Below are 16,036 nucleotides of genomic sequence, written 5' to 3' on the forward strand. Positions count from 1 at the left end.
CTCTTTGCTTGCTAGATCTCATTTCACATATAGTTTATGTATTGATTCTATATTAAAATGTTGGTACAATTATTTGCTCTGGCTCTTGTTTTAAATGATTTTGTTCAGTTATTATGCTTGTTGTTGTCATCTGTGTATGTTGTACAAGCAGAATGTGGCGGTTGGTCGGTGTTGCATTTGTCCCGCCCCTCCTCTACTGTGATTGGACAGCTGGGTAACGTGACAGTGATGAGCGCTGCGTTTAACTCAAAGTCGAACATTCGTCAACTATCAGCGACCGGTAAATAACACAGAGCACTCAGCGTTTGAGTGTGTAGGTCCTGTCCCAAATTAAGCACTTCATATGTCGTTCTGGTCTTGAGGAATTAAAGTGGCTGCCATGTGCGTGTGTCCGTTAAGTCCACGAGACCACAGGGTGTCCCATTCGTCATTTTAGTTTTCTGAAGGGTGCTTGCGAGTGCACCCTTTGCGGACGACATGTGGCATCGATGCGCACTGATGTGAGCTCCACAGCTGACTTCTTCCCGACATTCAAAGCGCCGTCATGTCACGAAAGTGTGAACAAGTAGGAAGACAGAGAGTGTTTAGTGTGCCATTTGGGACAGGGCCATAGACGCTCAGTGCCTCGTTACGCTCATGGCGTTATAAAAAACACTCCCATTGAAAACAGTTGGAAAAATATAGCGTGAAAAAGCTCTTTGGTGGACACACAGTCCAAGACCGTGCACAGATAAGCTGAATCCCAAATGGCACACTTCTATACACTTTCGGTCTTGTGGGCTTGTGGACAATGGTCGCCGCGTCTGGGTGTCAGTTAAGTTCATTAGACTATAGGTGCTCGTGAGCGCCCCCTTTGCTGCAGTAATGTGCTGAGATGCGCACTTTAGCAGAGCCCGCAAGTTTGCAAGGGCTTTAGGACTTTACCCGGCAGTCAAAGCGGCATTACGTCACGAAAGTGCCGACTCGGAGGAAGACTGTGAGGGTTTAGGGTGTCATTTGGGATCCAGCTAGCCTGAATGCCAGCCAAACTTAGCCCAGGCCACAACACTTTTAGGTCGGGCGGTTCGGTCTGTCCTCGATCGAGTGATTATCCCCGAACAGAATTTGTTCGGACCAATGAAATTTATCAGGGCGGGACAGGGTTGCCAAGTTATTACAACAAAACGCGTCAACTACTACTCCAAAACAATAGCTTCTCGGGGGGGTTCTCCAGGAAAAAAATGGTGTTTATTTTTTAAAAATGTGTGTTATTTTGGCAAGGTTGCCAGCTAAAATTCGCACTCATGGGTCACATAATAGTCCCTTCAACCCGCGGACATTGAAATCAACCCCCGGAAAAAAAATGCGGACTTGGCGACACAGTGCAGTTGAGCTCTGTTGACGTCGCTTCGTTGCTCTGATTGGTTGTAGGTCTATCCAATTGAGGTCTTTCCTGGTTCGGTTGAAACACGCCCCATAATCACAGCCCAATGGAGCAGTTTCAGACTCATATTCTGACTAGAATTGAGTATGACCACGTCAGGCTAGGATCCAGATGTACCCAAGTCAGTTCAATCACATTCTATATTAATGCACTCATTTGGCACTCACATGGTGTTGAGACTTGTATGGCTTAATATAACATAAATGATGTCTCTTACTGAATTATGTGGTAGAAAACCCATGAAAGATCTACGTTATTTAAAAAATCGATTTTATATTTGGACCATGGGCGGCGCCATTTTGTTTGCGTTCTAGGTTGATGACGTAGATTGGTTGAACTCCTCAATCAGCTGGCGTTACCCGTTGCTATTTTTACCACAACGCAACTCGAAAATTGTTTCAGAGTTAAACAAAACAAATGAATTGCTTTGTAATTGTACTTAAAACACACTCAAACATACATGTGCACACAAACTCACCTACACAAGTCACAAACAGATCGGCGGGCGCGCACACACACACCTGACTGCTCTGTCTCAATCGCATGCATCATCACCAAAACATCCTGCCTCTCTTCCTCACGTTACTTTATCCCATCGTCCTACCTAGATATTTCCCTCTGCTGGTCACATTAGGCATTATAGTTAATCTACTATCAACAGTCTATCTAGGGAACAGGATGTGTTGAACAGGATATCAACACAGGGAATAGATTGAGGGTTATGTATGCGCGCGCAGTGCGTGCGTGTGTGTGTGTGTGTGTGTTCGCGCCGATCTGTTGGGGTGTGTGTGTGTGTGTGTGTGTGTGTGTGTGTGTGTGTGTGTGTGTGTGTGTGTGTGTGTGTGTGTGTTCGCGCCGATCTGTTGGGGTGTGTGTGAGTCTGTGTGAGAGAGAGAGTTTGTGTGCACATGTATGTTTGAGTGCGTGAAGTCGGACAGCTGTTTGTAAATCGGCTTTACACTCGTTATTGCGGTGGAACGTGAGACTGAATGACTGCACTCGAACATGTCCACTATGGTGTCGGACAACACTACAAATGGCCGTCCCTTCAAATAATGCCCTATTTCAGGGTATAGGATTTCAGATTCAGCCCCTGTCGTGGAGACTGAGCAGCCCAACATCTCGATTGAGCGCAGTCTCTCAGGTGTGTGTGCCCGCCCGCCGATCTGTTTGTGACTTGTGTAGGTGAGTTTGTGTGCACATGTATGTTTGAGTGTGTTTTAAGTACAATTACAAAGGAATTAATTTGTTTTGTTTAACTCTGAAACAATTTTCGAGTTGCGTTGTGGTAAAAATAGCTACGGGTAATGCCAGCTGATTGAGGAGTTCAACCACTCTACGTCATCAACCTAGAACGCAAACAAAATGGCGCCGCCCATGGTCCAAATATAAAATCGATTTTTAAAATAACGTAGATCTTTCATGGGTTTTCTACTACATAATTCAGTAAGAGACATAATTTATGTTATATTAAGCCATACAAGTCTCAACACCAGGGGATCCCTTTAAAAAACACCGTTAAGGACCCCTCTCTCTCTCTCTCTCTCTCTCTCTCTCTCTCTCTCTCTCTCTCTCTCTTTCTCTCTCTCTCTCTCTCTCTCACTCTCTCTCACTCTCTCTCTCTCTCTCTCTCTCTCTCTCTCTCTCTCTCTCTATAACTGATTCAAATGAATGATCAAATCCATTCATTAAAATAAATGTAATCTTATGCACTACTTTGTCTGATTCAAAGCGGGCAGAATGCTGGATCTAACAAGCTGTAACTGATGAAAATAACCATCAGTTTACCCTTCCGGTCAAATATTCCACTACAAACATCAATAACAGCTTTAAGTTGTCAATGACCACAAATTACAATAGTATAAGCGGGATAATCCACGGCTAGCTGTGCATATTACCATTAAGTAAACCATTACTTATCACATGTCTTTTATTTGAAGACGTCCAGTATTTGCTCTTTAAACGCTCTTGTGTGAAGAACTACTTCCATCGAGCCATTTAAATCTGTTTAACTACTTCAAAAACAGCGATGTTACTGTAAGGGACATTTTTCACATAAACTATATCAAACTGCAGACAACCTGCATGTCCGAATTCTTGGCAAAAATAAAAGCTTCTAAAGACACTTTGCTTGTGTTTTTCAATTTCAGCTTCACCATGATAACTATTAAAGTACATTTTTTCCACGACATTACCAAATCGCTACTAAGAAATGTCATGTAGCTTTTCAGTTGCTACTAGCCTAGAAATCTAGACATACCCTAGCGGCAGAAAATCTAATCTGCTGTGAGTGTCGTCTAACAATTCTCAATACACTTCTGAGCTGTAAAAGCCAAACTCTGGTCGGGCCAATCACATCGTGAATAGAGTCGGTGGGCGGGGCTTAACATAATGACAGCCAAGTTGCGCTTGCGTGCTTCTAGTAAACACAGAAACTGGCGAACGGCGGTCTTTCGAATCAACTTTGACCGTGACTCTGGAAGACTTGGAGTTGAGCTTTTCTCTGAGAAAAGAACAAAGAACGGCACTGAAGTCATTCTTAAAATGGGAAGATGTGTTCAGAGTTTTACCGACCGGATACGGCGTTTCAACTAGCTCTGCTTCACCTTCGTTGCTCTGGTTGGTTGTAGCGCTATCCTTTCGGGTGCAGAGGGATTTTGAAAGACAACCGTTTATCCCACCCCTCGGATTGAGCCCTGTCTCATTACTTCTGCCTTCATGTGCTTTTGGAATTATCATATTGACAAGTTTCCTAGGTAAAAATTGCACATGAACGCCCTCTCATTTCAAAATTTGAATGTTGGTAATCACGACTTCAGTGGGAATTATAAAATTTCCAATTGCACGTGAAAGCGCCATAAGTCACGGCAGTTTCCTGTGGCATTGCTATGATGACCAGATACTAATGTGGAGGTACTATCAGCACTGGAAAACGGAGCAAAAAGCGTGCCGAGCTGAGCTGGTACTGTTAATGGAAAAGTGGCAGTAGTTACAATTTCAGGTTTAATGGACTCTTGTTACCAGATATTAAATTCACTGTCAATCAAATTGTTGCTGTATAACAGGTTTCTGTATTCTGCAAGTAACCTGAACACATACTCTAAAATGAATAATTATAATAGAATAGAATATCCTTCTTATCAAGAGCTTCAGTGATAATTTGAGATTTAGTGGGTTCTGTTGACATATTTTAAATCAGTGAAAATGAAAAGTACAGTTGGAAACATGTATTGAATTATAATCAGCAGTATTATATACAGTACCTGTTATGCTCACAGTGAATTCTGTTGTTTCTCTTCCACACAGTGTTTGCACAAAGAATCTGAATTGTTCTGCCTTTGCTGTAGTTGGAGTGAATCTGCAGGTCAATCTGTCTCTCTGTTCACAGGAGTCTTCAGGAAACTCTTTTCTACAGATAGCCGAGTCTCCCTCAGGGTACTGAAACTTATACAGTTTAATGCATCTTTCAGAGCACTTCAGAGAGACCCTGCAGGTGAGAGATACTTCTTCTCCCTCAGTTCCAGTCACATCCTCACAGATTACACTGATGTCACCTGAAAAATAATGTATATCGTATAATACAGCAACTGAAGAATTATTAAAATGTCTGTAGTCTTAATAAGAAAGGCAGATTAACTTCCACTAAATTTTGCATCTTTATTGGTTTTGCATAATGCAAATCCGTATGAACCAAAACATTTTTTATAATCTTAGATTTAGTCCCTCCTCAAAACTCACACACACTCTTTCTAGAGGAAAGTTTATTCTCTTACCATCATCAGCTTGACAGACAGCAGTAAGAGTCCAAACAAGAATTAACAGCTGACCTGCATTTACAGCAATCATGGTTCTGATTCTGCAATAAAAAAAAACGGACAAACATTTTTTTTTTTTATCAGAAGGGAAACATAACCATCTGCAATTATGCAAGTATGCAATTATATAAGGAAGAGCTGGAGATTAAACGGTAGATTAAATAGTTAATTTACTGAAAGCTCAGAAGAAAAGTTTGCTTGGATTAGATCAGTCCCAGACTCTTCCATCATTTGAATACAGTGTATATGGGCTACTTTTATGGGGGTATAAAGTAGTTTGAAATTACTTCTAATGCGAATTTAGATGACATTTGATCGAATACAGAAAATGACAATCGCACAGTAAAAAAAAAACCCATTGCTTTTGGCTCCTTCAAGCCTGAGAAAACACTTCTCAACTTTCTAGCGTCACGACAGACACTGAACGGGATGGTATCAAAATCTATTTATTGCATTGTCTATATGGCTGAAGATGCAAAAACTAATTCTGTAGATCATTGCAACACTGATCAGGCAAAATTATCAATAAAAAAAAAGAGTATTTATTGATGCATTTTAAAACGGCATGCCTGTAGACATATTGACGATTTTCCTGTATCTGCTTACCCAGATAGCAAACAGACGTCGTTAAAATTTTTATTTTTGGTTGTAAATGTCAGTATCAGCCATTGATCAAATTTCAATGTTGAATCAACGTTCACTATTTGATCGGTACATCAGAACGCAATTATGTCGAAAATATACTGATATACATACAAAAATAGGAGGTACACGTCTTTTAGATGGAAAAAATACATTTAAGTAACCTTCAAAAGTTTATAGAAGTGACTGATATTTAAATGGGCAGTGTTTAAAGTTTCCCTTATTTATTTTTGTTGGATGCCATCCATATTAAAATTACCAAATGAAGACATGAAAAGAAAGATTTGTGCATAAGCGGTAGCACCGGTAGGTCAAAAACACATTAAAAAGGATTATCTCATACAGAAATAATGTTCACACTACGTTAAACACATTACTGTTTAGGTTGTAAAACGAATAATGGAAGGTTTCGAACCAAACTGCTTAAATCCGTATATTTTACAAAATATCAATAATATTTACAGAGCTGACTATGGACCAGTGAGGCGCAGAAATGAAGAGGAGTAAGTATTTATTACATTTTATAAAATGATGTTGTGTAAAATAATATAAAAGACAATAGATACAGAAAATATATACAAGGAATGACATGTTATTCATAAATATCTTTCTATCTGCAGCAATACTAGGAGCTATATCAAGTTATCACACATATTTACACAACTGGTTTTATATACAATATTAAGGGTTTTCTATTCCTGCTATAGATGTTTCCGTTATCTGGCCTATCCCATCTTTTTCAGCTGGTGCTGGGGCTATCTAGGACGCAGTGTGAGGGTTGTCATCCCATCATGTGTGGTGGCCAAATCCGCCTACAGTTTTCTGATCCAGCTGGACCGTATGTTGGGTTCTGCCCACCCCTCGACTGAATCCTGACACATGGTGGAAAATCACTTCTTCTTTAGAAGGTTTTTAAAACTATGATGACAGAGAAGGTTGAATGAGAATTGTGTGCAGCTCTTCTGCATTTGGGCACAAAGGCTTTATGTAGCAGAAGGCTCATAAGGTCATCAACATAGTCTGTAATTAGAACAAAATACAGAGTCACTCTAACATTATTACTGATAAACAATCAACCTTTGTTTCATCATTTACATTTGTGTTATATTTTTAAATATTATTAAAGCTTATATTATTTTATTATAGCTGTTTTTTATATAAAAGGCTCTATTTTCACTGGCTTTGCTGTGCATTCCCCTTTTTTGGACTTGGAAAAATTAACTTATACACAGCCTGCTCACGGTTAGCATTTTCCTTATAGTGCATTGCTGCAAGATACAACCTGTAATCATCGCACAATCCATAAAATAAGCAGATTAGTAGGCTGTATTGTGGCAAATAAACAAACAACTCTGAATAAGGGACGAATGTTCAATCAATGATTATAATTTTTTTCCTTCTTGAATGAAAGGCTCACAGTCACAGTCAGTCAAGAGAATGTGAGAGTGTGTGCCAAAAGGCTCTCTTTCCACTTTATATCTTTCTGCTCTCATTAAAGGGTGACACCGGAGTGGATTTTTAAACGTCTAGGTCCCATCCCAATCCCATGAAAAAACAGGGGGAATTTCCTGTCCCATCCCAAACCCAGAAGAATGACTCTCGTTCCCTCCTACTCGTTGTGTTTTTGGCTGGAATCTGTCAGTTACAGTAAAAAAATTAATATTAATATTAACAGAATACAGATACCCATGCCTAGTAGCCTAGAAATCTAGACGCACCCTAGCGGCAGCAAATCTAATCTGCCGTGAGTGTCGTCTAGCAACTCTCAATACCCTTCTGAGCTGTAAACGGCAAATTCTGGTCGGGCCAATCACATCGTGTATAGAGTCGGTGGGCGGGGCCATAATGACGATGGCCGAGTTGCGTTTGCGTGCTTCTAGTAAACACAGAAACTGGCGAACGGCGGTCTGTCAAATCAGCTTTGACCGCGACTCCGGAAGACTTGGAGTTAAGCTTTTCTCTGAGAAAAGAACAAAGAACGGCACTGAAGTCATTCTTAAAAAGGGAAGATGTGTTCAGAGTTTAGCCGACCGGATACGGCGAATGTTTAATCTATCAACAAGCTCTGCTTCACCTCCGTTGCTCTGGTTGGTCGTAGCGTTATCCTATTGCGTGCAGAGGGAGTTTGAAAGACAACCGTTTATCCGCCCCTCAGATTGAGCTGTCAATGGTGAGTGTCCAGACCAAACATCTTGATGTGGGTCTGGCTGGTCAGGCTACATACCCATGCCTAGTTGATAAAAACCCAAAATGTAATTTTTGTTTAAAGGGTTACTTCACCGCTTTTTCATATTAAACTATGTTATTCCCTTAACTAAAGCGAGTTGATACATACCTCTCCCGTCTCAGTGCGTGCACTTAATCTCTCTGACGTGCGGTGATGATCTGATAGCATTTAGCTTAGCCCACTAAGCCCAGTTCATTCACTATGGTACCAAACAGAGATCAAGTTAGAAGTACCAAACACCTCCACGTTTCCCCTATTTAAATACAGTTACACGAATAGTTGAACGATCAAGTATGGTGACAAAATAAAACGTGGTACTTCTCTAATCGGATTAAAAAGGAGAACTATATTGTATGGCGGATTAGCACTTCTGAGAGTACTTCGGCTCGGCGCAGTAAAAAGTCCCGGCCGAAACATCTTTCCTCACACCTCCCCCTCACTCTCTCATTTCTGTCAATAGGGAGATGTGAGGGAAGATGTTTCGGCCGGGACTTTTTACTGCGCCGATCCGAAGTACTCTCAGGAGTGCTAATTCGCCATACATTATAGTTCTCCTTTTTAATCCGATTAGAAACGCGCCACGTTTTATTTTGTCACCATCCTTGATCGTTCAACTACTCGTGTAACTGTATTTAAATAGGGTAAACGTGGAGGTGTTTGGTACTTCTTACTTGATCTCTGTTTGGTTCCATAGTGAATGAACTGGGCTTAGTGGGCTAAGCTAAATGCTATCAGATCATCACCACGCGTCAGAGAGATTAAGTGCACGCACTGAGACGAGAGAGGGATGTATCAACTCGTTTAAGTTAAGGGAATAACATAGTTTAATATGAAAAGGCAGTGAAGTATCCCTTTAAGATGGCTTTCAGTTCAATATAATAATGATGCACACACATTAAATTCCACATAAATCATCTATGCCAGGGGTTCCCAGACTCCCTGTGGAGTTTAACTCCAGCCCCAATCAAACACACCTGAACCAGCTAATCAATGGCTTTATAGGACCTAGTAAGACATTGATTAGCTGGTTCAGGTGTGTTTGAATGGCGTTGGAGCTAAACTCCACAGGACAGCGGCCCTCCCTCAAGTCTGGGGACCCCTGGCATAGATCATTTATGTGGAATTTAATGTTTTTTAAAAAAAATTAATACCATAAACATACCTGGTGTGTCAGCATGCATATCTCCACCCACATCATCATTTCCTTGAGCTTTAGCTGATCTCGGTTCCACTTGTGTATTATGTAGGCTCATTGAAATTCCTGGCATGAATACTAAAAGTTACAAAGTGCATCATCTGGAGCTTCATGGCCTTGAAAATCTATGAGCATAGAATAACATTGATACAGTACATACATACATACTGAAACACAGTACTTTTTGTGATTTTTATTGTAATTGTAATACCTTCTCTAGGGAAAGTCTCTTGGAAAGTGGGGTACTCTCTAACATAGGCTGGCTCTGCCACTGTCTGTGGTAGTTACACTTTTCCCAAAGCTGGGTGAATGCAACACAAGTCCCCCTTTGTCTGCTCTGGACAACACACTTCGTCTAAAAATGGACAGGACACAAACAGCACTCGAAGACCCCTTTTACAAACAATGCATTTGTTTTCCCTGTGGTCGGGCTGTGGATCTATCCCACGGCAATATAAAATGAATAAATATTAAGAAGTTGCTTTCATGTTATATATATTTTTTAAACACGAATATATTAGAAAAAATGTAAATATCTATTATATCTTACGTCAATTCAGATTCTTCAGTGGCAACAGAATCTGGGTTATATGTGGAGTCATTGGGCTCGACATGTAATTCTGATTCTTCCTCCTCATCTACCACCAGAGGTCTCTTGCTGGGCCTGAAGATTGAGCCCCTTACTGGTGTTGAAGACAGCTGCACATCAGGAAAGAAATAATGACATATCAGTAAGAAATAATGACAATATGTAATCAATCATCAAATAAGAAGAAAAACATACATTCGACATGTAAAAGAGTAGGAAAAGAAAATGAATTACTGTATAATAATCATTCGACCACAAAAAAAAAAGCTTCATAAACAATAATTTCAAATAATTGTTCTAACAAATTATAGCCTACTACAGTCCTCAAAAGGATTTTTTTTTTGTTGAGTAAAGACTGCAAATCTACAGTGGTCGCTATTGAATGGCACTGTTACTGTTGTATTTTTACAACGATGATACCCAAATATCTGTCGCAAGAACTATTAACCTTAAATGGATTAAACATTGGATTTAGTAGAAAAATCAAACACAGAACCATGTTTAGCATGACTGTTTGTCTGATAACGTTAGGTATGAATGAGCATTTAACAAACTGGTTTGCAGTGCCAAACAGCGTTGTCATTTGTTTACTTCCTTGCTACAACGTACAATTAACTATACAAACTATTACAGAAAAACACATAGATGAAAAATAAATCATACTTACAGGTTATGGCCCATAAACAGCTTCTGTTTTTAAAGTTGGAACTGCTCCATCTTTCAGGACAAGCTGGTGTGCGAATCCTGCATTGCTCTCGCGACAATTGTGGAAGCTTTCCTCCGTGAAATGAGCAGCACAGAAAGCGAGATTTGGGTAATAATCATGAGGGACCGAGTTAAAAATTATATTTAAAGGGGGGGTGAAACACACAGTTTCAGTCAATCTCATGTCAATCTTGAGTATCTATAGAGTAGTATTGCACCCTTTATATCTCCGAAAAGTCTTTAGTTTTATTATATTGATAAAAGAAATATGGGCTGTACCGAGTCTTTCCGGAAAAAAACGAGCGCCTGGAGGCGTATCGAGTGGGCGGAGCTAAAGAATGACGATCGCGAACAAAGCGGTGACGTCCTCAAGCGTGGAGAAACCCATCGCTATCTCAGCTAATAGATATATGATCCAGAATCATTCGGAGGCTGAAATAAATTGAACAGGAGAAACAGCAACATCAGGACATCCGTCTCTGTGGTATGGACTGTATTTAGTGGCCTGTCAACATTTGTGTGTCTTTACTCGCAGTTTATGAGGACATGATTCGGTTTATTGACTATTGTATGCGACTAAACCTTAGCAGTAGCAAGCAAAACGGTTTTGCACGTCAGACTAGTGTAACGTTATACAGAGAACAGCAATACAGAGAACAGCAATGGAGTCCGTTAGCTAGGGCTGCACGTTTTCACGTTTTTCATTAACCGTTAACCGAGGCCCTTAGCGGTTAATACTCGGTTAACCATAGTGTGCATCAGGGTTATTTTTAGTTTATTAATTTGACGACCGCCATCTCCGTAGTGAACGCGCCTATAAAGAGAAATGCACATCATGGATTACATAATCAGAGAGTAGCCTATTTCTTTTCGTTTTAAATTGTTAAAAGACATTTAGAGCTTTCTTAAGATATATTTCATGTCTGTGAGGCGTACGCTGAGTTTCGTTAAATTAAGATGAGATGCGCGCTCCAGTTCACGAGCAATGCGAGTGGCCGCGAGGGCGCCTGCATGATTAGGGCATGTAGTAAAATATGCAGCCGAGAATGATTCACACAGCGTTTGACTCGCGCGGCTGAGCCTCTCCCGGCAGAGTTCAAGCATCTGTGGACTCGTCCCTTCAGCTCTGGCCATCTTGCTTTCAGTCCGCGATTAGCTTTTTTTGTTTTTTTGTAAAACATTAAAAATGTAATGTTTTCTTCATTACAGTTAAAGTAACGTCTGCTTTTCTCTAGTCATTTACAAGTTTCTCACTTCAAACTTTCTTTCTTCTGCTCCGTTATGCACAGCGCGCGCGGCTCCCGCTCTGCTTCTGCCCTAATGCGACTTTTAGTCCAGTGCGACTTATGTTATTTTCCTCTTCATGACGCATATTTTGACTGATGCGACTCATACTCCGGAGCAACTTATAGCCTGAAAGATGCGGTAAGCACTGCATTGCAATACTTGCATTTTGCCCCGTCACTCTCATTTTTAAAGTGACCGCTTAGAAAGCTGGTCATGACTTCTTCTTGTGGATATTACAAATGTCTGGGAGCGCTCAGGCGGTCTCTAGGGGTGAAAACATATATTACAACTAAATCAAAAGCACGTCATTGACGCCACTTAACCGAGCAAAATGTTTCACTCGGTTACGCAATTTTTAACGGTTAATCGGTTAACCATGGACACCCCTACCGTTAGCGCATTTTAATGACGAAGCACGCGATCGTGTCGTTTACTGATGTTTACTCACGTGGCGATAGCCAATAGCAGAGACATTTGAAGCAGTTTTACTCACCGGCTGCTTCCAAAGCAGGACCGAACCTTTATCGCTGGGACCGCTCCGTCAAAAACACACTTCTTTGGTATGATTTGGTGAAGTCCTGTGACAGCAGTGGCGTGGAAATCCACTTTGAGACGCGACTGAAGCGATGTTATGAAGCTTCCCATCATTTCTGCGTTCAAATCGGGTCAAATGCAGCGCTGCCTTCCCGGAATGCTGTGCTGAAGCGTTGAAGTCGCTCGACGTCACCCATAGGGATAAAGTGGAGCGCGACGCGAGACATAAGTGTTCACGGACGACTGGATCTGCACCTGAGAGATCACGGCACCTGAAATGTTTACGGGCGTGCATTTCCTCTCTCGCTCTAGTCACGCGCGAGCGCACCCTACCGGGAGAAGCGCCCGTACGGCCCATACAAGGACCTTCCGATCTATTAACGTCAAGTCGACCCATACTCGAAAAAAACTCTCCGAAACTTGTGAGAAACCGGAAGGAGTATTTTTGACACAGAAATACTCCATCAAACGTCCAACATTAGTTTTTGAAACTTTGTCTATGTTTAGGATGGGAATCCAAGTCTTTAACAGTGTAAAAAGCTCAGTATGCATGAAAGAGCATTTCACCCCCCCTTTAACCATGAATCCCTAACTTCCACGTCCCTAGAAGGGCTGAACAAAGTGGACCTGCAATCCGGATGAAAATAACAGCGTTTCGTCGGCATCGCGGCAACAACACTCCAGCCTACGAACTCTTCACCACAGCAATAAACAATCTCCCTTATTTAATATTATCGGAGGGGTTTATGTAAATATTGGGGCCGCTGATGTCACCAACCCTGGAGGAAAAGGCTGTAGTTCCCTACCGGCTGTTTGCTGTAGTCCTTAGAAATGTATTTATTTATTTCCCTTTGCTTTAAACTTTGAACGTTGTAACTTTGCAGATGTTGTTTATGCTCAAATAGCAACATTACACACACTAGCTAAAGTTAGAAAAGTGAAATCGTGTTTTACCACCCCTTTAAGAGCAGCAGAAACTTTTTTGTAACCATGGCCAGATCTGTGCCTTGCCACAATTCTGTCTCTGAGCTCGTCAAGCAGTTTCTTTGACCTCATGATTCTCATTTGCTCTGACATGCACTTTGAGATGTAAGGTCTTATATAGACAGGTGTGTGGCTTTCCTAATCGACAATCAGTATAATCAAACACAGCTGGACTCAAATGAAGGTGTGGAACCATCTCAAGGATGATCAGAAGAAATCTGAGTCTGATCAGAAGAAGTCTGAATACTGGACCATGTCATATTTCAGTTTTTCTTTTTTAATAAACCTGCAAAAATGTTAACAATGCTGTGTTTTTCTGTCAATATAGGGTGCTGTGTTTACATTAATGAGAAGAAAATTACCTTAAATGATTTTAGCAAATGGCTGCAATATAACAGTGAAAATTGTAGGGGTGTCTGAATATTTTCCGTACCCCCTGTATATAGATCAATATACTGTATATAATAATAATAATAATAATAATAATAATAATAATAATAAATTTTATAATGCACTTTATATTAAACAAAATCTCAAAGTGCTACAGAATTTTAAAAAAACAAAACAATCAACAACAATAAATAAATAAAACTGAAAAATAAAATAAAATAAATTAAACAAGTAGCAAGTCAATTAAAAGCTCTGCTAAAAAGTAGGGCTGTACTAGAATAATCGAATATTCGAATATTCGTTCGGTGAGGTGGCATTCGATTTTCAGTTTTGAGATTCGAATATTCGTTTTTTGTTTTTTACACGTGACTTCCGTCGTGGACTCATTCTCACTCATACTTGAACCACCCGTTGGCGAACGTAGTGATTTATTTCATCTCATACTGAATAGTTACAAAATGCCCAAGACCTCAGCTGTTTGGTAGCACTTTAAATTAAGTGAGGATGACAAGACAAAGGTAGTGTGTCAAATATGCGATTTGAAACTGGCCTACCACAACAGCACCACAAGTTTGAAAAATCACAAGTAAGTAGCATGCGCCAAAAAAAAAAAAAAAACTGCTTTTATGCGCCTAATTTGCTATGATAAATAGGCTAATTGCAAATACGACACTATTTAAAAACATACAGCAGCACAGGCTAATAATAATTTGTTTATAGGTACATCCACAGGTATCGCAGCCATCAACATGCTCAACAAAACCCAAACCTTCACAGCAGATCCGAAAACCGTTAACAGAGAAAAGAACTAGAGAGATAACAGATGCCATAGTAGAGTTTGTCGCTATGGATATGAGGCCCGTTAATGTTGTTGAATTAATGAAGATAATGGAGCCAGACTACACTACACTGTGTTTTGTATCACTTGTGCACTGTCCGTTTTCGGAGCATAAACCTGCCCGTGTAATGCGTACCGGAAACTGTTCTATTTAAAAGATTATTAAATGTTTATTAATATTTAAAGAATGGTTGCCACCTGATCATATTGCACCAAATGCAACACTGCACTCCACTGGGTCTGCTGCAACACATTTACGATGCCGAAGAGTGAAACGTGAAGTCGTGAAAGATGATACAAATGCAAACCAACACTATTATTATATATTTAGCCCCACCCACCGAAGCTTCGAATATTCGATATTGATTGCCACCTAAGCTTCGAAGCTCAAAAAATGGCATTCGAAACAGCCCTACTAAAAAGGTGGGTTTTCAGACCACGCTTAAAAGTATCTATAGTCTGTGGAGTCCGCAGGTGGTCAGGGAGAGCATTCCACAGACTGGGGTCTGCAGAGCAGAAGGCCCGATCCCCCATAGTACGGAGATTGGCTGTGGGAGTTTTGAGGCGATACAGCGAAACAGAGCGGAGGTTACGAGTGGCTGTTTGTGTGGTGAGGAGTTCCTTAAGATAGGAGGGAGCATCACCATGGATGCACTGGTGGGTAAGGAGAGAGATCTTGTACTCGATCCTGAACGACACAGGAAGCCAGTGGAGTGATTTTAGAATGGGGGTGATATGGTCGTATTTGCGCACCCTCATGAGGATCCTAGCAGCGCTGTTCTCATATAGTCAATATTTGGATCACTTTTTTCCCAAGCACATTTTACAATGCCAAACCGTTTGTCACAAACGCTTGTATAGACTAATACACGTCAATGGGATCTAATTCTAATTAGACCCCATTGACATGCATTATACAAGCAACGGTTGGAGTTAAAAATCTTAATTTGTGTTCTACTGAAGAAACAAACACCTACATGTTGGATGCCCTGAGGGTAAGCAGATAAACATCACATTTTCATTTTTGGGTGAACTAACCCTTTAACTATTAATTTTGTATATAATCAATAATATACTTATCAAACCTGCACATATTTGATAAAAATACAGTAAAAACAGTAATATTATGTAATATTATTAAAATGTAAATTAATTGCTTTATATTTTAATTGACTTCTGTAAATCGTGATTAAAGCTGAATTTTCAGCATCATTACTCAAGTCTTCAGTGTCACATGATCCTGCAGAAATCATTCTCATAATAGTTTAATCAACAGTCTCAGTCACAGTTAGAAAAGAAGCAGTGATAGTGAATTGTGACAATGTCCTTTGTGCTCTAATACAAAATAATATATTTGGTGCAAAAGACCATGTTTGAATATCGCTTTTAATGTGTAATTTAAGACTA

General features: G+C 40.3%; 1 protein-coding gene across 2 annotated transcripts in view; it reads right to left on the reverse strand.

Moving 5' to 3' along the window:
* Window positions 1-16,036, reverse strand: part of LOC137055828 (uncharacterized) — a 46,333-nt gene that overhangs the window by 29,202 nt on the left and 1,095 nt on the right. The window contains exons 2-6 of one of the 2 annotated variants that reach the window (XM_067429728.1): window positions 9,853-10,664; window positions 9,514-9,657; window positions 9,270-9,427; window positions 5,197-5,279; window positions 4,687-4,977 (exon numbers count right to left, since the gene is read on the reverse strand). In XM_067429728.1, the coding sequence (XP_067285829.1) occupies window positions 4,687-4,977; window positions 5,197-5,269 (364 nt within the window). In that variant the 5' untranslated portion in view covers window positions 5,270-5,279; window positions 9,270-9,427; window positions 9,514-9,657; window positions 9,853-10,664. The remainder of the gene's footprint in view (window positions 1-4,686; window positions 4,978-5,196; window positions 5,280-9,269; window positions 9,428-9,513; window positions 9,658-9,852; window positions 10,665-16,036) is intronic. The other variant, XM_067429727.1, reaches the window with a different exon arrangement.

Source organism: Pseudorasbora parva, chromosome 21 (genome assembly GCF_024679245.1).
Source record: "Pseudorasbora parva isolate DD20220531a chromosome 21, ASM2467924v1, whole genome shotgun sequence".
Classification (NCBI taxonomy): Eukaryota; Metazoa; Chordata; class Actinopteri; order Cypriniformes; family Gobionidae; genus Pseudorasbora; species Pseudorasbora parva.